Source organism: Periplaneta americana, chromosome 6, assembly GCF_040183065.1.
Source record: "Periplaneta americana isolate PAMFEO1 chromosome 6, P.americana_PAMFEO1_priV1, whole genome shotgun sequence".
In the NCBI taxonomy this organism is placed as follows: Eukaryota; Metazoa; Arthropoda; class Insecta; order Blattodea; family Blattidae; genus Periplaneta; species Periplaneta americana.
The window spans coordinates 132,637,722-132,662,245 of record NC_091122.1 but is presented as its reverse complement, the minus strand read 5'-3'; the positions used below and the strand labels follow the sequence as shown (position 1 = coordinate 132,662,245).

The following is a 24,524-nucleotide window of genomic DNA, read 5'->3' as shown; positions in this document are numbered from 1 at the left end:
TTCATTAGTCAGGTAATCTTTTAGTACTTTGATTTTTATTGTAATTGTAATTGTAAATTTAATACTAATTGTAATTGTATTCTTCATATTATAGTTGGAATCTCCTGGTAGAGGGGCAGAGAAGGCCTGACGGCCTTATCTCTACCAGGTTAAATAAATAAATACTAAATACTAATAAACGATGTACTTTCCGTCCCTTAATAAGTATCGCAGAGTCTGTTTAAAAATTAAAATATATAGTAGGGGTTCCCCGTTATCATTATTAAAAGTTATAAGCTTTACACTTGTAAAATATTGTTTCTGATTACGGTTACTGTTGCTGTGAATAGCAATGCAATTCTATTCACTTACATGTTTGTTTTCCATAGCTGCGGAACGTTCTCATGACCTCGACATTATCTTCGTGTTTCCTTTCACCTCTCTGCATGTCAATATGCTAAAGCGAAAAAAAAAGTAAATTATGTATAGCTAACAACTAATCTGAATCTTTTGTTGACTTCATCATTTACGTGCCTAGATATGAATATGTTCATATCTTCTGATTGTTTATCTGGGTTATATTCTCAAACCAAAATTTGATTTCCGCTAACGAAATATAAATAGAAAGTCGATCCTATATATTAAACACATTTCATATAACATCATTAGATTCGTTGAATAACACAACCAACCGCATCTCATATTCGACATGGCTGCGAAATTATTTGTGTTTGCCAACATTTTGATAGTTTATTTCTGTTTTCAAATACGTCTAACTACAGCAGAGGTAAGAAAATGAATGTAATATTGTAGGGAAAAGATTTAAGTGGTTAGGTACAGCTTACAAAAGTAACATTTTTGGAAATATTCAACATTTTTTTCTCCGTTACTGTATCTTGTGCAATAATGAAAATTGGTATGTGTAAAACGCTGTCCTTCTGCTATATGAAAATAGTACATTATGCAACGAGCCTATAATGATAGTAATTAAGACGCGAGTATGTTTGTTTATGAAACGAGTGCAAGCTTCATACGACTTTTTATGCTCGACCATATTTCTAACTTGAAATTATTCAGAAGTATTAATTTTATTTGTATCTGACTGCAGATGGGAAGCGACCTTGTGCATAGCTCGTATATTGTGAGATGTGCGCAGACGCGAAAGTATTGATTTTTTCCGAGGAACAATAATGTAATTGACCTTGATGTAATGTAAAGAATAACAGGAACTAATTTTGATATAACCTGGAAATTGATTTAGAATTGAAAAACGAGATGACAAATTGAATTTATTTGAATATTATTTACAATTAACGTTAATTATTATAGTATTAGAACATAACCTTCTGCGACAGTATTGGATTTCCAGCCTCCGTGACGTTTCCCTCGTTGTCTTCCGATTGAATATCCGAGAATAATCGAAAACCTGAACTTTAATAAATAGGTGTACTTTAATGACATGCATTAAATGACTGCTACCAGGTGTATAATTACTACATTTCGGCATAAAAATATTTTTACGATTTAAAAACATTATGTATATATATATATATATATATTTTTTTTTTTTTTTCAAAATTCATAATGGTGGTAGTTCACTGTGCAGTGATCAAGCGTTTCCCTCATAACTCATAAACTTGTTTATTTTTTCGTGTTCTCTCTCTTTTATTTTATTGCTGAAACTCATGTTTACAATATTATGCTCTTTCAACTACATTCCTTAATAAATAATATATATATTTTTTTATTTTGTGTTAGAAGAAAATACTGATATTTGACCATTTTTAAATGAATTTATTTTTTATCAGACAATCCATCAACGGTAGATTTGTGACCTTGCATCTTATTGTAGATATGACATGCATAAATACACACAAAAAATCATCACAGAATGTTGGATAGTTTTTGAGTTATGAGGGAAACGCTTCGTCACTGCACAGTGAACTGTCACCATTTTGAATTTTGAAATATATATATATATATATATATATATATATATATATATATATAATTTTTTTAAATCGTAAAGTTATTTTTTTATATAGCTGAAGGACAGTGTTTTACACATACTAATTTTCATTATTGTACAAGATACAGTAATGGAGGAAAAAGTGTTGAATATTTCCAAAATGTTACTTCTGTAAACTGTACCTGACGTAAGCAAAGCTATTTATTAAAACTTTTTTAAAGTAAACACTTAACTACTGGACCATGGTAAACAATCAGTCGTAACCACTTCTACGATAGTGGTCCCACGAGTAATGCACACTTATTTATATAATTAGCATACATTTCCTTCTTCTTCCTCTTGTTCTTTTTCTTCTTCAGAGCTTCCAGTATTTCACTGGTTACTAGTAGTCTAACTTCATAATAGACGATCTTCTGCATCTGTGGGACTAAGATCGCTTATATGCCATTTGTTATCTCGTGAAACTTTACTGTGCATCAGGGGAAGAAGAAAGTGGACTGAGAAACTTCTCTCCCTCCCTACGCTTCTACTTGTAGCCAACGAGCTCGCTTACCCAACCATAAGACTCTTACTATAATCTATGGTTTCATGAGATAGTGAATGACCTGTAACTGCTATAGTCTGCCTGGGTAGCGTAGTCGGTATAGCGCTGGCCTTCTGTGCTCGAGGTTGCGGGTTCGATCCCGGCTCATGTCGTAAGTTTACGGGCATGTAAAAAAACTCCTGCGGGAAAAAATTCCGGCACACCAGCGACTCTCATTTATAACCTCGGCAGTTGCGAGCGTCGTTAAATAAACCATATATATTTTTTTAATAACTGCTATACAGTATGAGATTAGAACAAATGTTTATATGACTTTTTTGCTCAGAATGTCTTCGGAAATTAGGTCCATAAGTGTTGGTAAATCCTCGTGAATCACCCTGTATACAAACATTTTTCGAGTTCCCTCTATTTAGTCTTCCTGACATTTTTAATGTATGCATATCTTTTCTCCCGTTTGCTTTTGCGCTGTTTTTGCTGGAAAGAACGTTTGCAAATTTTGACCACATCTATCGCTGCTGACGTACCTACAACATACATACATAATAGCCTATACAAAGTACGTATTGCTGTTGTACATAGTTACGTAAGTTGCAATAGAAAGTCCTAAGTGGGAAGGAAATTCGTATGCTCTTTTCATATTATCTGAGGTTCACTTATGACATATGTTTGGCTATAGATTTTGTACACTTTTCATTGGGGTGGGCACAGACCAGCACAACGGCACAGTCCACGGGCTGCTTCCGCACTGCACCGCACTGGGTTTCAAAGTCTCGCACGGAACAAACTCGTGACGTCATCGCACTGGCCGGGCCGGGCTGCTTGCGTAGCAGTTTTGTGCTGTGGGTTGATATCGAGCCCAACTCTTCTCTTCTATTAGTTACTTATTAATTGAGTTTGCAGAGGCTTGTGCTTGCGTGTGCGGTTCGATCAACGATCAGCTACTGTTTCAAACGTTTTTGTTTTAAATAATTGATTAAATGGCGATCTTACTCGTGTTATTTACGTAAGCATGTGCGGATTACAGCTGTTTCGGTGCTATTCACACCATCTTCATAGTCTACTAGATCTCGGCGCTATCTCAACTTCGCTACCTGTTGTGTGGGTGCGATCGGTGTGATGGAGAGTTATGTTAAATAGTGTGTGTGTTCTGAAATATACAGACACACTAAAACACACCCCAGTCAAATTCTCAACACACAGATCAATTTCAGAACACACACACTATTTGACACAACTCTTCATCACACCGAACGCACCCACACAATAGGCAGCGAAGTTGAGATAGCGCCGAGATCTAGTAGGCTCTGAAGATGGTGTGAATAGCACCGAAACAGTTGTAAACCGCACATGCTTACGTAATTAATACGAGTAAGATCGCCATTTAATCAATTATTTATATTCAAGTGTTAAAAGTAGTGTACGAAAGATTCAACATGGTTTTTGTTTTAGTTTTTGATTACTGTTTTTCAAGATGAATTCAAATAATAGTGCATCATAGAAAGAATACTGTTTCTGTGATTAATGTTTTCGCACTGAGATGCCGTGGTCTACTGGTAGACTGGTAGACCACGGCATCTCAGCCCAGAAAACCTTCATCACAGGCACCGGCTGAGGAAACACATATTCTAAAATACAGTCTCTCTAGAGAAAAAGTAGTGAAGGATAAAATCGCTGCTAGAAAGTTTAAAACAGAGACAGATGGAAATTTAAAAAGTACCATTGGAACAGTTTTTAAATATGTGTTCGACAGCAGTGGAAAATAATATAATTTTGTATGTTGTCCGGTATGCGGGGAACTGTATGCTCATGCCACACGCGAAGAGAAAGTACACCCAATGCGCGCAAGCGGAAAAGCAGTGGAATGCATCCAGCTGTGGGTTGATGTCAGTGCAGTGGTGAGCAGTGCGGTGGGCTACGGTGGACTTCGAAGCGCAGTGCTACGGGCTAGGAAGCATCCGCGTCAAGCAGTGTTGGTCTTGGGTGGGCTGGGCTGCTGAAGCGTGCGGACTGGCAGTGCTGAACTGTGGGCTACCGTGCATTACTCTGGGGTTGGGAGAAGGGTGTAATGTGCGTTTTTTTTTATGAACACTGAATGTAATGCTATATTTATGAGATCTTTTATGTTTTTTTTATTGTGTGTTTATCTTTAATTATATATCTCTTACACCCTCCTTTCCAGAGAAAATACTGGATACAGACGACGAGCATGGATGAATTTGAATTTAATCCTGATTACTTAGCATTTGATAAATGCAAAGTTTCCAAACTGAACAAAACACTGAATGTCGTAAAATGTAAAGGCTCGCTGGTGCAAGAGTTCCCATCAGATGCAATCGTAAGTACAGTTTAGCATTACATTTCGTACAAGATGTGATTAAATGTCGTTATAACTTAAAGACCCCATATTGACAAGGTGGTTCATGGCTAGTGGGCTGGGCATATAAGCCAGATGGCCCAGGCTTAAATTCCCGTCGATCTACCCTGAAGTTATAACCTGAGTTAAGCAGTCCCGTGATAAAGACAACATCGGGTTTCCTCCTGACACTCCGGTTTTCCTGTGACATCCCAACAATTCTCTATCATCGTCACTCAATCATTCATTCATTATAAGTGCAATGAAGACGTACTCCCTATGATGCACTCTGGATAGTCTCTGACGAACTAAGTAATCTACGCTTCTTAGCACTAGCGATATCTATGAGCCACACTCGGAGATGCGGGGCGAATATGAAATGATGTTCAAGTTAAAAGGTCTCTTCATTACTTAAAAAAAACCAGAAGAATACAACACAAGAACACAAAAAATACATCACACTAACATACGAAAACAAAAACATACATAAAATTGCAACCTCATTCAAGAAATTAAACTACAAAATCGCATACAGAACAAATAACACTCTACAAAAACATCTCAACACACAAACAACACAAACAAACAAATACAACCACACAGACGTATACAAACTTAAATGTAACACCTGCAACAACTTCTACATAGGACAGACAGGTAGATCATTTGAAACAGGTTACAAAGAACACATCACAGCCATAACAAAATTACAAAACACCTCCACATATGTAGAACACATCACAAATGCCAACCACACCTACAGAGACATCAACACAGACATGGAAATACTGCACATCCAACCAAAAAGCTAGAAACTCAACACACTAGAACAATATGAAATATACAGACACACGAAAACACACCCCAACGATATTCTCAACACACAACTCAATTTCAAAACACATGCACTCTTTCACTCTACACTACGAACGCACCCACACAGGAAACAAGAGGCGCCAAGACCAACAACGACCAGTTCCGAAGATGACCGAAAGTAGGTCGAAACATGTTAACAAGGTACATTAAAAATTTAACACAAGAAAGTACTTACCATACATATTCCCAAGTGATACAGTGTTAAAAGTTGTGTAATCAAGATGTAAAAAAAAAACAAAGATTTAATTTAACAATTCGGTTGTAGCACGTGATTCAAATACTGCTATTGTTTCACTTTACAAATAACTAAAATGAAGAAATTAGGCTAGAGAAGATCGGGGGAAGATGCCTAACTTTTTGTTTGATTGAAAATTTAAGATACTGTTTATTTAGTTATGAATTTCATATTGAAATATCGAAGTATGGAAAGTACTTTGAAACTATATTTTTGGTACAAAACAGAAAACTTTAATTACCATGTTTACAAATACAGATTTTCCTCTCACCTGCACTTTAGGCATCTTTCCCGATAGTCGGGGTAAGATGGCAACTGCAATTAACACATTTACTGATATAGGCTAGGTATTTTGCCTGAACTTGGTTTAATACATGTATATAACAAAAATGACTTAATCTAAAGCTCATGATCACTTTCGCACTCGTTTATCACTACTTAGCAACACAGTCATTGCTCAGATTTTATTGCCGTGTGCAAAGCTCACTTCTTGCACACAATGAATTCAATTTTTTGCCATCATTCTTTTTTTAGGCTGCGTTTAAGGGTACGGTAAGGAATCCAGTATGCTTACAATGCTCTAAAACAGTTCATAATCCCTGTTCTAACATGATCCATCGCAAGTGTAAGACTGACCTCTATCAGAGGACCTTATGTAATGTCTTGCAACAAGTTGTCATCTTATCCGAAAAAAAATTGAGCATCTTCCCCAAGTACAAGGGTAAGATGCCTAGTGCTGTGACGCAACCTAACATGGCGGAACAAGATCGTTACTTGTTAACAATACAAACTTTAGAACCTTTACTACAATATCCATGACAAAGTTTGGACAGTTATTACAAATTCAAGGATTTATTAAAGTTTTAACATACTTTGCAATTATTTTACGGAAAAAAAGGTCTGTTTTCTTACTTTTCTGCTTCTCACAACAATAACACGTGGCAAAATGAGTTGGCTTCCACTCTCTAGACATTCAGCTGTCTCAGTGATCATAAAGATAATTTTGTGAGTTGGTTCTATGTATATATATAAACATTTCTACCAAATTTCATACATTAGTTCCTTCAAAATTATTTCTTTATTTTATGATACTGAATCATGTCTAAATTCAAAATGCCTCTCGCATGAGTATAATTGAAATTCTGTCTTTAGTTTTTTTTTTTTGAAGGATTTACATTTCATAATAATAAAATTACGCATTGACTTTTTAATCTGAGGACTGCTGAAGAGCATAAAAATTTTCATTTGGGAGATAATTTTTTTCGTTTAATTTCAGTATTTTTTATAATTAAATATTCATTACATAAGAAGTATTTAATCAAGAGCCAATTCTATCCACAGTTTTGTGTATTGATATATAGAGAGTATTCATACAAAATTTCTTGCAAATTGGAGCAAATGGAAACCGCGAGGGACCATTTTTATGATGAAAAATGTAGTTTTGAGAAAATTCCATTTATTCAAAAATGTTTATTTTTATAATCTTGAGTGTTTCAGAACTCCCAGCACCATAGCGTTTCCCTTCCTTCTTCATCTTGGTTTCCTCCTTCCTTGTTTTTGACGTCCTATCGATTAGTACAGTCAAATATCTTTTAACGTCAGTGTACTATGTCTTTGAAAACCCGTTTTTTTTTTTTTGTAGTTTGACGCTTATTAATAGTCTTTCATCAATTTATTCTGAAAAAATTTGTAATATGTTTTGTTTCTTTTTTCAGTGCAGAATGAAATGCTACCAAAATCAGGGAGGTGGAAAGTACGGTGAAGGCCCCGTACAAATTCCACCTATGAACTGCTGCGAATTTTTTGATCAAGATGAAGTAATATGGCCCAGTTTGTTAAAGAGTTCCAATTTCCCTAAAAAGTGCCCTTTTTCAAAGGTGAGTTCTGGACGCAGGCTTAGCAATGCCAAAGAACTAACGGAAGGATTCAATTTGGAATTACATTATTATTTCACATTTATCCGTATTATATTCTCTCTTAAAGGGTATACACCATTTTAAAATAATTTAATATACAAACACAACTATTACATCATCATCATCATCATCATATCCCTCACGTATTAGACCCTACAGGATTGTTACGGTCTCATGCCAGCGCTTTCGTGGTCTTCCCAATTTCCTCTTTCCTCTTGGTACATAAGTAAGAATCTGTTTAGGCCATCTAGTGCGATCCATCTTTTCGACATGTTTTTTCCACTGAAGTCGATATTGTTGAACAAAATTAACTATAGGATCCATTTTGAGTTCCTGCAATATGTCCACATTTTTACGATGTTCCAGCAAAGAGCATCCCGCTGTTCGTCTCATGAACCTCATTTCCGCTGTCGTCAGCCTTTGCTCACCAGCTTTTCTGATTGTCCAAGCCTCGCTACCGTAAGTGAGGACCGGTCCAGCTAGTGTTTTATATACCTTTAGCCTTGCATGTTTCTGAACATGGGAGGATTTGAAGACGGCGTTAATGACGCCAGTGATTTTTATAAATTTAGATATTTTGTTTGACATATCTTCATCAGTGATGTAAGAGAGGTTATAACCTAAATAGTTAAATGAGTTAACACGTTCAATTAAAGTATTATTTATCATGATCTTACTTGGAATTGGGTTCTCCCCCGAAAATGCCATGACTTTTGTTTTCTCTTTTGAGATTTCCATATTGAAATCAGAGGCGATTATTTGCAAATTATAAATGGCTCTTTGTAAAGCATCCTCTGTTTTAGCGATAATAACCTGATCTTCGGCAAACATTAGTGTATCGAGAACTGTGTTTCGATTAATTTGAATTCCAGCATGATGACTTTGCCTCCAAATGTATAAAATATGGTTCATATATATAATAAACAACAGAGGGGAAAGACCGCACCCTTGTTTAACACCTTGGTTGATGGAAGTCCAGCTAGTAGTTCCGCGTTCAGTTCTTATGGCAATTTCATTTTGTTGATATAACTTATAAATGGAGAGAATGATTTGGTTTGGCACATTATCATAGCGTAAAATCTCTAAACGTTTATTTCTATCAACTCTATCAAAAGCTTTTATGAAATCAATAAAAGCTAAGTGGGTTGGAATATTAAATTCTCTGTGCTTTTCAATTAAAATCTTCATGGTGAAATAGCTGTCACAACATGATCTTCCTTTTTACATGAAATGCTCAATAAGTTTTTGTAGCTTTAGTCTCTTCAGCATCAATCAACAATAACAATCCAGGTTCCCAGGCGACGATAGAAAACAAAATATGCGAAAACAAATGAATGAGATGTTTCGGAATATGTATTATATGACTTTCTTGTGTTAAATTCTATCGTACCTGGTTTACATGTTTCGACCTTTTATGGGTCTTCCTCAGAACTAGTCGTTGTTGGTCTTGACGCCTCTTGTTTTGTTTCCTGTGAGGGTGTGTTCGTGTGGTGTAATGTAGAGTCAAAGAGTGTGTGTGTTCTGAAATTGAGTTGTGTGTTGAGAATTTCATTGGGGTGTGTTTTTGTGTGTCTGTATATTTCATATTTTTCTAGTGTGTTTAGTTTCTGGCTTTTTGGATGGATGTGTAGTATTTCCATGTCTGTGTTGATGTCTCTGTAGGTGTGGTTAGCATTTGTGATGTGTTCTGCATATATGAAGATGTTTTGTAATTTTGTTATGGCTGTGATGTGTTCTTTGTAACGTGTATGAAATGATCTACCTGTGTGTCCTATGTAGAAGTTGTTGCAGGTGTTACATTTGAGTTTGTATACGCCTGTGTGGTTGTATTAGTTTGTTTGTGTGTTGAGATGTTTTTGTAGTGTGTTATTTCTTCTGTATGCGATGTTGTCATTTAAGTTTTTGAATGAGGTTGCAATTTTGTGTGTGTTTTTGTTTTCGTATGTTAGTGTGATGTATTTTTTGTGTTGTGTTTGTGTTGTATTCTTATGTTTTTTTGTGATTATGTTTTCTCTTACGTATTATGTTGTCTATTATGATAGGGTTGTATCCGTTTTCTTGTGCTATGTATTTGATTGTGTTTAGCTCTTCCAGCGAATAGGGATTATAAAGAATGGACACTTCGCGTCGGTACCTTTGATGTAGCCGGACTGATTTCAATGACCTTCAAGCCAGCTAAGCGTCAGATTCTGCTTTCTCCCTAGAGTTGGCGCTGACATCACACCAGCTAGCAGTCGACACAGCGGAAATATAACACACATAATTAATACATCTAGGTACATTATGTACTCAAATAAAATAAATTGGATCCATAGAATAATAAATCCTTCATTAACTGCAATGTCTAGACTCTAGAGTTCCTTTATAATGAGAGTTGAGACGTTGGGCCTAACAACAATTAAAATATGTAATGATTTGATAGCGCTGAAAATGGAAAAACAAAACTCTTACGAGAAGTAAAACCATATACCTATATTATATTATTATACAAATATTAAACGAATTCGATACTTAATTTTATAATGTATTATATTATTTTATAATATAATGTATTATATCTGAAATATAAAATATTATTATTTCAACTAGTTTGTCACTGAGAAATAAGGAAAAGCTGTTAACTTGAATTTATTTGAAGCAAAGCGTTACTGGATTATGCAATAAAGTAGGCGATTTTTGGATCCTGTGCCTTAACTCTATTCTCAATTATTATCATAGCGTATGCTCGATTACACTACCTCTAGCGCTTGAAAGTGGAACTAGCCGCTGGCGCACAGAGAAACAAAACACAGGAAAATTCGCTCAGTGTCCATTCTTTATAATCCCTATTCGCTGGCTCTTCCTTGTAAACCTGTTGGTTCATTGGTATGTTGAGTAATCTGTGTAGCATTATTCGGAATGCAGCTTGTTTGTATTGTGTTGGGTGGTTGAATGTGTTGTGTATGTGTGTTGATGTTGTTGTGGGTTTTCTGTATACTTTGAATGTGTGTTTGTTGTCTACTTTTGTTATTGTGTAATCAAGATGTATAGAATGAGATGTATAAACAATTGAATGCTCTTTCATATTTAAGTATAAAAATATAGGGGTGCCATTTGAAATTTGAAAGTGGGGTGGCTGCGGGTGGGGCTGAAATCTAAAATGCAATTAAGTCTGGTTTCAGACTTACCCATCAATATATAAATTGACATGTTTTTTTTTTTTTTTTTTGTTTAAATTGAATTCAATTCAACATTCACCAATCACTACACATTAACAATACTCATTACTCTTTCACTACAAAAACACTGCACTTACACAAGTACGCACTGCTCATTCACTGTAATTCACTTACTTTTACTGCGAATCTGACTCATTACTGGGTCAATATTACTGGCTCTGTAGCACACTGTACTATTACTACAACACACTGCACATACACTATGATACTACACTTCCTCTGTTACGCTCTGCGCACTCATTATAACTATAAATCCAATAAATAGTGGACATATTATACTACCGTCTATTAATGAAGTTCTTAAGCCTATTTTTGAAAACATGATTGCTTCATATTTAACATTTTTTTGTATATTATTGGTCTATATCAAAGGACTAACATATAAGCGGAATAGTCACACTAAGTTTTATAAGTCGGATATTAAGATTAAGAAAAATGTGTCGAAAATAATTTTTTTTTTCTGTTTTCAGCAAAATTTCGAAGTCAAGAGCTTTAACATCAATGACGCAAATCTTCCAGATACTCTCCCTGATCCAGATGAATGGTACATACAGTTGACAGCTGTAGACAAGGATGAAAAAATAATTTTCAAGGGTAACTTTTATGGCACCATCAATCGACTTTAATAATGGAATGGGATCATTATCACAACTTCTTTGATTCTTCTGGCATTATGTCATTCAGAATACAAAACTTATGTCACCGTGGCGTAGACATCTGAAAGGTTCTCGTCTTCCAAATCTAAGCTTTTTTCTTTAATTACGAATACTTGCTAGCCGTTTAAACAAACACTAGCGTCACTCAGGCGATAGCGTGTTTGACTGATGATCCAGAGTTGCGCTCGGATGTGACTTCGATTCCCACTTCGGCTGTTTAACTGGTTGGGGTTTTTTACGAGATTTTACCCAACTGCAAGACGAATGTTAGGTAATCACATGGCGAATCCTCAGTCTCATCTCGACAAATACCACTTCTCTACCATTCAGTTCATCGATCCTAAATAACTTAGTAGTTGAAACAGCAACGTTAAATAACCCACAAAAATGATTGATTGGATAACAGAGCAAAATCCTAGAATATCGTTAATATCGGTATCATCTGAAACATTTTAAATATGCTTTAATTTTTATAAAAATTATTTTAATTTAATTAAATCAAGCTATATATTTACTTGAATTCTTATTTTTAATCTAACATTTCTGGCAGTAATGAATATTTTGGCAAGTAACGTATTTAAAAATTAATATGGATGTTGGTATCGCCTTTCAATATATTATATGTTTAATTTGAGTCACAAAACTCATTTCAGATTCTAGGCTGTTTGACGCTCTTGTACTAAAATGATCATAGATGACTTCCGGACTTAGTGGCACTATTCCTTTAAAGGATCTTGTACTCTTTTTAGTAATATTTTTTGAGAGTTCGAAGTAATTTTTTTTTTGTAGGAACAGTTAAAACTACTTAATTTTAATAATATCTTCATCTCATCTGAGCCAGGAAATGTATATTGCGACGAATCTGAGGAACACAGGTATTCTGACTTTTGTTGGTCTTCTGAGATAAAATTCTGTTTATTTTCTGTGAGAAGATTTTATTTTATAGACTGAAGTTCAATTTTTCACTATAGTATCTTCATGAAGTGTAAGAAATAATTATGTTTCATATTGTCTTCCTTTATAAGTGTTGAACAATATGTAATAACTTTGTATGTCACCATGAAATAAAGAGTTTCAATATGATCTGCAATTCTTTAGTTATTTGACAGTTTCATTTTTTATTAATAGACCAGAAGATAATGGCAGGACTCCTGAAACTTGGACCTTCGATATCTCTATTTTATTTGACATTTTAAATATTACCATCTGTACCCCGTTCTCACGTTTTGTCTCAATTTCATTTCTGTATCCTACAAATAGGGATTTGTGTAGCAAGGAGTTTCAACTAGAAAATTATAGTTCACAATATGTTTGAAAATTTGTTCAGAAATGTTACATCTTCGTCTATAAACATAACTACATATACTCAAACAGTGAATGGAGGAACAGATTTTTTTATTGTTTTTTTTTTAACTTGAAAATTAAAATTTAGATTATTAAGTGTGAGGCTACCATATATGCACATGTGCTGGCTATTGTTGGAAAGTGTCATTAGAATATGGCGCTATCGAAATCTCAGATAGCTTTTTTATGTCCCGAATTGTGTAGAATATCGTTCTGACTGTAGGAAAAGGAAAACAACTTCATTTTTTAGCAAGATAGTGCATGACCTCACTTCCACCATTATGTGCGTGAGTACCTCAACCAGCATCCACCTCAACTTTGGATTGATCGTTGCACTGCCGAAGACCAAAACTTGACGAGATGGCCTTCGTACTCACCTGGCCTAACATCACTATGTTTTTTTTTTTTGTGGGGTTATTTAAAGGACAATGTTTACGTTCCTCCTTTGGCCAATAATCTGCAGAGGCTACGGCAATGCAGGCTATAGATGGGAGGAATTGGAATGTCGTTTAGATGTGTACCGTGTGATCAGAGGTTCAGATATCGAGATCTTCTAAGGTATCATACAAAACTTGGAGAGAGTGTCTGTCTAATGGCACTTATTACGTTGTTGTAGTCTTTATAGTCACTTATTAAATTAGTTTATTGCTACAAATTTCCATTACTAAAGCGTTGCCAGAAGCACAAAAACAATCAAATGTTCTAAATATAAAATTATTTGTTTACAAACTAACTTGTGAAATTTACAATGTTTTTAATTATACATATTATCATAATCTCAGATCAATTTGTTAAATAAAACATATTAATTGTTAAATCCATAAAGATGATTTCTCAAAACTGAAACAGATCCCTTAATAGCGATAATGTCTAATCTCAGGCGGAGTTCTTAATCTAATCCCATTGCATTGTGAAATCGGAGAATTCAATTTGGAACGCGGCTACAGAAATAACTGCGAAATTAACCTTGTAAAAAAGAAGCAGAAATATTAAGATTTGTGTATATGTATTTATTCACACTGCAAATGAGTAAACACAAGGTGACAGTGGTAACTACTGTCCGTCCGAGTGGTTATTTCGTATGCAGGTTTCCCCCACCCACTTCTGTTGGCCCCTCTGTAAAGGTCAGTGGTTGGGCTGTTAGGCTCTTTCCTGAAAATATTTGCTGTACGAAATTGGAAGTCTACGTAATATTATACAACTGTTTAATATTATTTAAACAAAAGCAGGCCAATAACTGTCACGTGATTTCCCCCGTTTCGACGACCCTGCGACATAACCATTCGGACAAACAGTAATTACACTCATAATTCATTCATTCATTCATTCATTCATTCATTCATTCATTCATTCATTCATTCATTCATAGTGTTCTGCCCAAGAGCAGGCCTTTCACTGCAACCCCAGCATTCTCCAGTTTTCCTATTTTCTGCCTTCCTCTTTGTCTCATATGATTCATATAAATGTCGTCTATCATCTGATATCTTCTTCTGCCCCGAATTCTTCTCTCGTTCACCATTCCTTTCAGTGCATCCTTCATAAGGCAGTTTCTCATCAACCAATGACTCAGCCAATTTCTTTTCCTCTTTATAATCAGTTTCAATACCATTTTTTCTTCATCCACTCTTTCCAACACGGCCTCGTTTCTTATTCTGTCTGTCCACTTCACACGTTCCATTCTTCGCCACATCCACATTTCAAATGCTTCTAGTCGCTTCTCTTCACTTCGTCGTAACGTCCATACAATACTACTCGTACACTCCACACAAAGCACTTCACTAGACTCTTCCTTAGTTCTTTCTCCAGAGGTTCGCAGAAGATGCTCCTTTTTCTATTAAAAGCTTCCTTTGCCATTGCTGTTCTTCTTTTGACTTCCTGGCAGCAGCTCATGTTACTGCTTATAGTACACCCTAAGTATTTGAAGGTGTCCACTTGCTTTACTGCCTCATTTAGAATTCGCAAGTTTGCCTTCTTTACTTTTCTTCCAATGATCATGGTCTTCATTTTGTTGGTATTTATCTTCATTCCATACTGCTCAAGCTGTTACCCTCATAATATAGACTTACAATAAGCTTAATAAACAATAATAATAATAATAATAATAATAATAATAATAGTAATAATAATAATAATAATAATAATATTATTGAAATCCTGAAAAGACAAAGTATATGATTATGTCTCGTGACGAGAATATTGTACGAAATGGAAATATAAAAATTGGAAATTTATCTTTTGTAGAGGTGGAGAAGTTCAAATATCTTGGAGCAACAGTAACAAATATAAATGATACTCGGGAGGAAATTAAACGCAGAATAAATATGGGAAATGCGTGTTATTATTCGGTTGAGAAGCTTTTATCATCCAGTTTGCTGTCAAAAAATCTGAAAGTTAGAATTTATAAAACAGTTATATTACCGGTTGTTCTTTATGGTTGTGAAACTTGGACTCTCACTTTGAGAGAGGAACATAGGTTAAGGGTGTTTGAGAACAAGGTGCTTAGGAAAATATTTGGGGGTAAGAGGGATGAAGTTACAGGAGAATGGAGAAAGTTACACAACACAGAACTGCACGCATTGTATTCTTCACCTGACATAATTAGGAACATTAAATCCAGACGTTTGAGATGGGCAGGGCATGTAGCACGTATGGGCGAATCCAGAAATACATAGAGAGTGTTAGTTGGGAGGCCGGAGGGAAAAAGACCTTTGGGGAGGCCGAGACGTAGATGGGAAGATAATATTAAAATGGATTTGAGGGAGGTGGGATATGATGATAGAGAATGGATTAATCTTGCTCAGGATAGGGACCAATAGCGGGCTTATGTGAGGGCGGCAATGAACGTCCGGGTTCCTTAAAAGCCAGTAAGTAAGTAAGTAAGTAATAATAATAATAATAATAATAATAATAATAATAATAATAATAATAATATTGAGAATGCTGTAAGAATGTCAAGAGCAAGTAAATCTGTTATCTTCAAAGGTCGTATAAAACTGGACTGGTGCAGCACTGGTTGCAAAACATAGTGAAATTGATGTACGCAAAATTCCCATTTTCCAGTTTTTCCTTTTGTCTTCTCAATGCAAATCTCTGATACACTAGAAATACCGGGCGAGGAGATTATTCCTTCACTAGAAGTGGAACTTTATGCTGGCCGATGCGCTTTCACGCACCGCTTAAGAAGAGAACATATTGTCGATGAGTAATCGCGTCAATATTGTCATCAGCGATGACGTCGCTGTTTCAGGTTTCCTTGTTCTTATTAGAAGGTAAGATGAGTTTAGGTGTTGTGTGCTTATATTCATTTTCAGCTTGTAATGACACACAGGTATAATATTGAATAGGGAGTGCTAATGACATGTATAATAACTAGGGACCGCATTTGTAGGTTTTTAAAAATACCATCTTAGTTTTTTGGAATAGGTGAAATAGGTTTTTTTTTTTTAGGTTTTATGTCCAACCTGTGAAAGCGGTTGCAAAAACTGCCCGATCATTAAAAATATCTCTTTACAGTTATTCTTAAATATACAGGGTGATTCACGAGGATTTACCGTCACTTACGAAGCTTATTTCCGAAGACTTTCTGAGCAAAAAAAAAATCATATAAACATTTGTCCTAATTCCAGTATTTTCAAAGTTACATTAATTTGAAGTTGTTAGTAAAACACCATTTTTCTTTAGTTTTACAGGTAAAAAAAAATATTACAAATAGAAAATGAACTATTCAGAAGTGTCATTTCTTCAATTGGCTAGTGTTCTGAAGATAAAAATGTGTTGTTAAGTGCTTTGTACAGATTTTATTTTTCAATTTTTAACTAGAAATGGCATCATTCTTACGCACTTATCACAAAAATTGTTACAAATCATACGACTTTAGGAACTTGATTTTTTATAGTTTAATTCTCCATCCTAATGTACAGTCTTAAAAAATTTACAAGAGTGGCGTGATTTGTAACAATTGTTGTGATAAATGCGTAAGAAAATGTAATTTTGTGGTTACAAATCGAAAAAAAGAAATCTGTACGAAGTAATTATGGTATTCACAACACATTTTTAGCTTCAGAATATTAGCTAATTAAAGAAATGATACTACTGAATAGTTTATTCTTTATCTGTAATATTCTTTTATCGTTAAAACTTAAGAATAATGATATTTTAGGAACAACTTCAAATTAGTGTAATTCTGAAAATATTGAGATTAGGATAAATGTTTATATAACTTTTTTGCTCGGAATGTCTTCGGAAATAAGTTCCGTAAGTGGTGGTAAATCCTCATGAATCACCCTGTATATTTTTATTTATTAAGGCAACAAGGACCACGAAACTGACCTTTTCAAGAAGCAAACTATTTATCAAAATTGATAAGATTCGAAATTTTTGCTCCTTCTCCTTTAACATTATTTGTAGTTTGAATAAATTATTGTAACAATTAACATTTTATCTATTATAATTTGCCTTGATATAACTACATAAATTTCAATTTTCAATAGATCAAAGGTACAGTACACACATAACTTTTGAATTAATTTTTTTCAAACTTGTCAAGAATCATTTTCAAAAGTAACAAACAAACAAAACAATATTATTTACTGATACTGTTCCCTGTTGCAATATGCGAACAAATACTTTTCAAGATTCTCGACTGAGAACTTTTTTTCTATTATCTCTGAAAATACATTTGAAAAACGAAAAGGCTCTTTTGACAGCACATGACGTCATAGGTGCAAATTTCATCGCTGCCACTGCAGCAGGTATCCACGGTAACTGACAATTGAAGCTTTCCCCCTGGAGAATGGAGCACACATTTTTCATTTTTTCAAACCATGGATTCCTCTGAAATACTTTCTTCAGTTTTAATGCCACGGCTTCACCCATGGGTCTTGATAATTGTTTCTGTAGAAGCGAGTCAATGACACCAATAAAATTGTATCTTTCAGTCGTAGCAACGAAGATTCCAAGTACTTAGTATATTTTGGAAGGTCACTGAAATGTGCCTTGAGAAAAGCAATGGAGCCATAGATGTTGTCACTGCTAAGTACAGATGATTTTGCCTTAGGGATTCAGGCAGCCTCCTCCACGTTCTTTTCTCTCTCTCTCTCTCTCTCTCTCTCTCTCTCTCTCTCTTTCTCTCGAAATGTATCGATATTTCTCTCGAAATAAAATAAAATAATCAATATATAACGCAGTAAATACAGTATAACACTTATCAAAAATGATTTAAATTTTTTATGTATTAGGGTCCAATGTAGGTTTTTTAGGTTCAACAGAATTCACAGAATATAGTTACTTTTCATTCCAGATCTAAGAATTTGTTAGTGAGGGTTTTTATATTCAGGGTGTACAATAAAACAATATAGCGATTTTAAAGTTGTTTAATGATACTTTAACTAATTATGACAATAACAAAATTCATGTTAAATGAAAGAGTAAGAACTCCAGTTTAAATTATAAGTTCATAAGTGTTCAATGTGAGCCCCGTTTGTTACACGATACACATCTAACCTGTAGGCTAATTCCTTCCATACTCTAATCAGCATGTCTGGAATGATGGCAGTAATACCTTCTCGAATCTTGTCTCCCAACTCGGGCAGGTTAGCAGGCAATGGAGGCACGCAGACTTGGACCTTTATAAAACCCCAAAGGGAAAAAATCGCATGGGTGAAGTCCGGTGATCTTGGAGGCCACTGGAGATATGCCCTGTCATCGGGTGCATGGCGACCAATCCAGCTGTCAGTGACATCATTTAACCAGTCTCGTACAAGATGATGCCAATGTTGAAGTGCGCCATCTTGTTTGCCAAATTATGTTATTTGGTTCATCCTGCAGTTGAGGAAAGAGCCATTCTTGTAGCATATCCAGGTACGTAATTCGTTGGAAACTGGTTATACCATCGATGGATGTTGTTGGCATTTGGGGAATCACGATTAAACTGCCTACGAAACGCACGTTGAACTGTTACAACCGATTTACAACTCTCAAACTTCAAAACACAACATGCTTTCTGTTGAGAGAAGTCGATATCTTTGTTATTATCGCTGCCAAGGAAACAAAACAAAGGAAAGCTATCTGCGCATGCATACAACTAAAACTGCCTTTTACCCCTTTCATTTGAGCCTACAAACAACTTTCTGCGCCTCATCTGAGTGATAATATAAAGATTATAAACTGCTATATTCTTTTAAGTACACTGTGTATATCCGAGACTAATATTTTTATGTGTAAATTTGTAATGTGCGAGTAGATCGGGAGAAAAGAGACATGGGGCCGTATTCATAGACATTTTCAGCGCGGGCTTTCGGTGGATGATCAGCGTTTTTCGTATTCATAAACCAGTGTTAGCGATAGGATATGATTTAAATTCTGTACAAGTAACCAGTGGATAGCCGGGGCTAGCTTAGTACGCTCGTAGCGCGTGCTGCGAAATGTCTATGAATACGGCCCTAAGTGTCTAAACATTGTTTAAAAATGAAGAGCATGTGCGCCTTGAAGATAGAAGTGTAGCTCCTGAAAGACAAGCATCAATGAAAACCTTTTCTTTTATCATTACTTTGACGCTTAATACGTAATACTGTATAGCGTATTTTCCAATTTACAGGAAATTATTGCGATAATCTTACATATACTTAGCGATAAAACGCGAAATTTTTGTCACGATTTTTTTTTCGAAATTAATGCGAAATTCTGTGGTCTTTGTACCTCTGCAGAATGAGATCGTTGGAGCGAAAACTATACATACTCGCATATCCGTTACACGCTACGTCAGGTGAGTACTACACAGTTTCAGATTTTATCAAGAAAGATGTAAATTTATTGTATTTCCTGCTGTATTATGCAAGTACTGTTCTCATTTATTAAATTAAGTTTCAGTTGGCCTACTCTTTGTTCAGGCCAATAAATTGTGCAAAAGGAACAAACATTATATGCATTAAACTGCTGATTACGAATGTAATAGACCACAGAATACTTAATAATGTATCGAAAAACGAAGGCAGTATTCGAGCAAAGAATACATTTTGTTTTCCTATTTAATTTATCACATTTTCATAGCCGACTATTTTTGGTAGACCGTGACATTCTTTCACACAATTAATTACTTACTTACTTACTTACTTACAAATGGCTTTTAAGGAACCCGAAGGTTCATTGCCGCCCTCACATAAGCCCGCCATCGGTCCCTATCCTGTGCAAGATTAATCCAGTCTCTATAATCATATCCCACCTCCCTCAAATCCATTTTAATATTATCCTCCCATCTACGTCTCGGCCTCCCTAAAGGTATTTTTCCCTCCGGTCTCCCAACTAACACTCTATATGCATTTCTGGATTCGCCCATACGTGCTACATGACCTGCCCATCTCAAGCGTCTGGATTTAATGTTCCTAATTATCTCAGATGAAGAATACAATGCGTGCAGTTCTGCGTTGTGTAACTTTCTCCATTCTCCTGTAACTTCATCCCGCTTAGCCCCAAATATTTTCCTAAGCACCTTATTCTCAAACACCTATGTTCCTCTCTCAGAGTGAGAGTCCAAGTTTCACAACCATACAGAACAACCGGTAATATAACTGTTTTATAAATTCTAACTTTCAGATTTTTGGACAGCAGACTGGATGATAAGAGCTTCTCAACCGAATAATAACAGGCATTTCCCATATTTATTCTGCGTTTAATTTCCTCCCGAGTGTCATTTATATTTGTTACTGTTGCTCCAAGATATTTGAATTTTTCCACCTCTTCGAAGGATAAATCTCCAATTTTTATATTTCCATGTCGTACAATATTCTGGTCACGAGACAAAATCATATACTTTGTCTTTTCGGGATTTACTTCCAAACCGATCGCTTTACTTGCTTCAAGTAAAATTTCCGTGTTTTCCCTAATCGTTTGTGTATTTTCACCTAACATATTCACGTCATCCACATAGACAAGAAGCTGATGTAACCCGTTCAATTCCAAACCCTGCCTGTTATCCTGAACTTTCCTAATGGCATATTCTATAGCGAAGTTAAAAAGTAGGGAACACATTGTTATGAGTTATAGAAGGAAGCTGTGTCTGATTAAGGCTACTTAGCCACTGGGAAAACAATTAGTTTGAAATAACTTTGTTAAGATAACAAGTTTTCAGTGCTGTGGAATATAATCATCAGACAAAACAAAATTTCCTACATTGACCAACATGGCGATGAGTAGACTTCGTGGAATTGCCACGAGAATCGTAAGGTTTACTACGCACGCGGTATACACTATATGAGAAGTGGACGTGCAACGGATGGAGTAGCCTCAGATGTAAACACTGAGCAGTATACTGCGGTTACAATAAAACCTGTATCCTCCATTCAAGAAATATAATTTAATGATCATTGAAGTAGCAAATGTCTAAACATGTAAATACACAATTATTTTGTAGTGAGATATATTAAATCTTAAAATTGAATGTAATATACTCACATCATCTTTGAATATGTGCATTGCAGTGAAGAGTTACGTATATTTTGGGCGACTGCAAAGTGAACCTCCTCCGATGGTCACTCAAACAGTTTTTATGTTGGGAAAATATACGTTCAACATCACACGATGTAATAGGTGCATATTTGAAGAACGGAAATTCACTACTTTTTAGTACAACTTCAGACGTCTTGTCGTGACCTGATAGTACATCATTTATAATACGAATAGGCAGAATTTTTAGCAATAATCTTTCTCAAGTCACATTTCACTTTTTCTGAAATTAGTGAATTGTTATTTTGGATAACAGTTTGTAATACTTTATACACTATATTAAGGGCTTCTGAGAATTGTAGTTTAGACGATTCTAATAGGATGATGCTTTTGGACACGATTTTAAAATTAGAAACAATGAACAGAATATCTTCCAATAGCTGTTCAGAAGGCAAAGATTTTACAGCTGCAACAGCGGAACTGTCTGTGCTATCCAATGCATCAATTACCTCCATTATTTTGCCGTAATGTTCTGCATAATAATTAACAGCATCCAACCACGTTTTCCAACGGGTCAAGACTGGCTGCGGGGGTAAGGGGCAATTTTTTGGAACAGCAACACTCTCATTGTGGTATGTTTGATTGAATTCTTGTCTGCACTGAACAAATGTTAAGCTTTGACTATTCCAACCACAGTGATGGAAAAACAAGTGCTTACATAGATATACATTAGCTGTAGCTGCTCTATCTATTTGGACCGGTCACAACTCTTAACATGAAATGCTTATACTACGAGACCGGGCGATCGCTCACCTCCTCTATACTACCGTACATCGGCAACCTGATTGCATGCTGCGTGTGGCAATTCAACGAAGTCTAGCGATGAGCGAGGAAGTTTGGATTTAATTCTCCCTTCAACCCTCTCTTCTTTTACTAGAAGGAGAAGTAGATGAAGAAGATAAATAGTTTGCAAATAAGCGCGGATTTGGTCTCATCCGATTTATAAAGACAGAAACATCTGCGGTTCTATTGAAACACTTGGGATGTTAACCGTAAGGCTTTAACTATACCAAGATGTAAACAACCAAGTTTGATTATCTGTAAGCTTGATAGAAAAGATCAGGAAACAGGATACCAACTTGAAAAGTATTCCTCCACCAGAACAACTTCTTATTACTTTGACGTAAGTATTTTTACGCGAATAAAAACTTCTGTGTTAGCGGGAAGACAGTATAGATCAATTGAGTTTTACTCCTTAAACAATAAAGAAAGAATGAATGAATGAATGAATGAATGAATGAATGAATGAATGAATGAATAGCCCGGTAATGTCCCATGTAGGGCAAAGGCCTCCTAAAGGTACGTTTTCCTCGGTGCGGCGATCGCGATGATCGTTCAACAATGATCGTGCAACGATAATCGTTGAGCACTATTTATTTCTTTGTATTTCCTATGGAGCTGTTTTATTTCGAGCGACTGCCGCTAGAGTCGTTAACGACGATCGTACGTCTTGAATAGTCGTTCAGCAAAAGGTTGAATATAATCGTCAGTCGCTAACGTTTGTTGTGAGAAAGACGTGCATCATGGCTCCTTTGTTTTCTGACGCGGTTGATGAAATTCTTCTCGAGGAAGTGGCGAATCATCCCTCACTGTGGCAGCTGTCCTACAAGGATCAAAGGGTCAAGGACAATATATGGGCTCAGTTTGTCAATAAAAGTTGGAAAATCAAGTTATTAATTAAGTTATTTAAATTTTTATACAGTCTCTCTTCATTTTTGAGCTCAAGCAGACGGTGTTTTTTGCTCTTTTCATCCCATACGTATGGAGAAGTATTTCGTCGTCTTCCATCTCCTCAATCAAAATGGCATTTAAGTAATCTTTTACGTCTACTCATTAAACTCATTCTGTTAAACACAATCTTCCTCTAGGACGACGCGATTGCGGATGAAAACACGCGACTAGTCAAAAATCAACAAATCGCAGACGCTCCGTGCAAAATGGTAACCAACGATTATCGTTCAACGTTTTACCGTTCAACAATAATCGTTGAACGATCAACGCGATAGTCGCACCGAGGAAAACGTACCTTAAGAAAGGGGTGGCTCGATGCAACTTACTTGGTGAGCCATTCTAAGTAAGACTTGTGACACTCTGATATATATCACTGACACTAATTTTCCTCTTACAAGCTATTTACACTTTATATTGTAGGCCTACAATGTTCACTTCACTTAGGCTAAGTGTTACTCTAGTTCCTTCCACTTCTTCCTGTCTCTTGCTATTCTTGACCACTATTTTCCGGCCATCGCTGCGAGTATGTCTGCCCATCTGCGCCTTGGTCGTCCTTGTCTTCTCTTCCCCGTGTCTGGGTCCCACATTGTAGCTGCGTACGCCCATCTTTCTGGATTTAGCCTTGCCATAAACAATAAAGGCTATAGATTATTCTTTCATTAAGTTAATTTGAGGAAAGATATTATTACCGGTATTATGTCAGGAACAGCCTGGAGTCTTCCGCTATGGAGTAACGGTTAACGTGCCTGGTCGTGAAACGAGCGGGCCCGGGTGCAAATCCTATTTGGAACAAGTTACACTACTACGTCGATTTTGTAGAATGCGTTTGAATCTAAAGAAAGCAGAAAATAGTACAAACCCAGAAACGAAATTTGGACCACCAGAAGTTTTCAATTTCCAGTTACAACATATTGCGCATGCTCAGTGGTCCAAATTTTGTTCCTGGGTCTGTACAACGTGGTCTGTTGTGACGAGAATCAAATCTCCCATATACCGATAACAATTTCAAGTCTGAGTATTTCTAACAAAGTATTATTGAACGCCTTGAAAGCGGCACATATGTTAAAGATATTGCTGGAGAGAGTAAGGCAATATTTATTTTCATTTTTCTTTCTTTATTTAATCCTTTATTTATTTATTTATTTATTTATTTATTCATTCATTCATTCAACCATCGGCGTAGCTCTTTCGGCTAAGGCGCTTG

The 24,524-nt window shown here is 35.7% G+C and overlaps 1 protein-coding gene across 1 annotated transcript; it reads left to right on the top strand.

The window, feature by feature from the left end:
- The first annotated feature begins 628 nt into the window (after nucleotides 1-628).
- Nucleotides 629-12,829, top strand: LOC138701745 (uncharacterized). Its single transcript, XM_069828974.1, has 4 exons — nucleotides 629-766; nucleotides 4,672-4,827; nucleotides 7,672-7,833; nucleotides 11,561-12,829. Exons 1-4 carry the CDS (start codon nucleotides 689-691, stop codon nucleotides 11,714-11,716), a joined length of 552 nt encoding a protein of 183 aa, XP_069685075.1. The 5' UTR covers nucleotides 629-688; the 3' UTR covers nucleotides 11,717-12,829.
- Nucleotides 12,830-24,524: the final 11,695 nt, after the last annotated feature.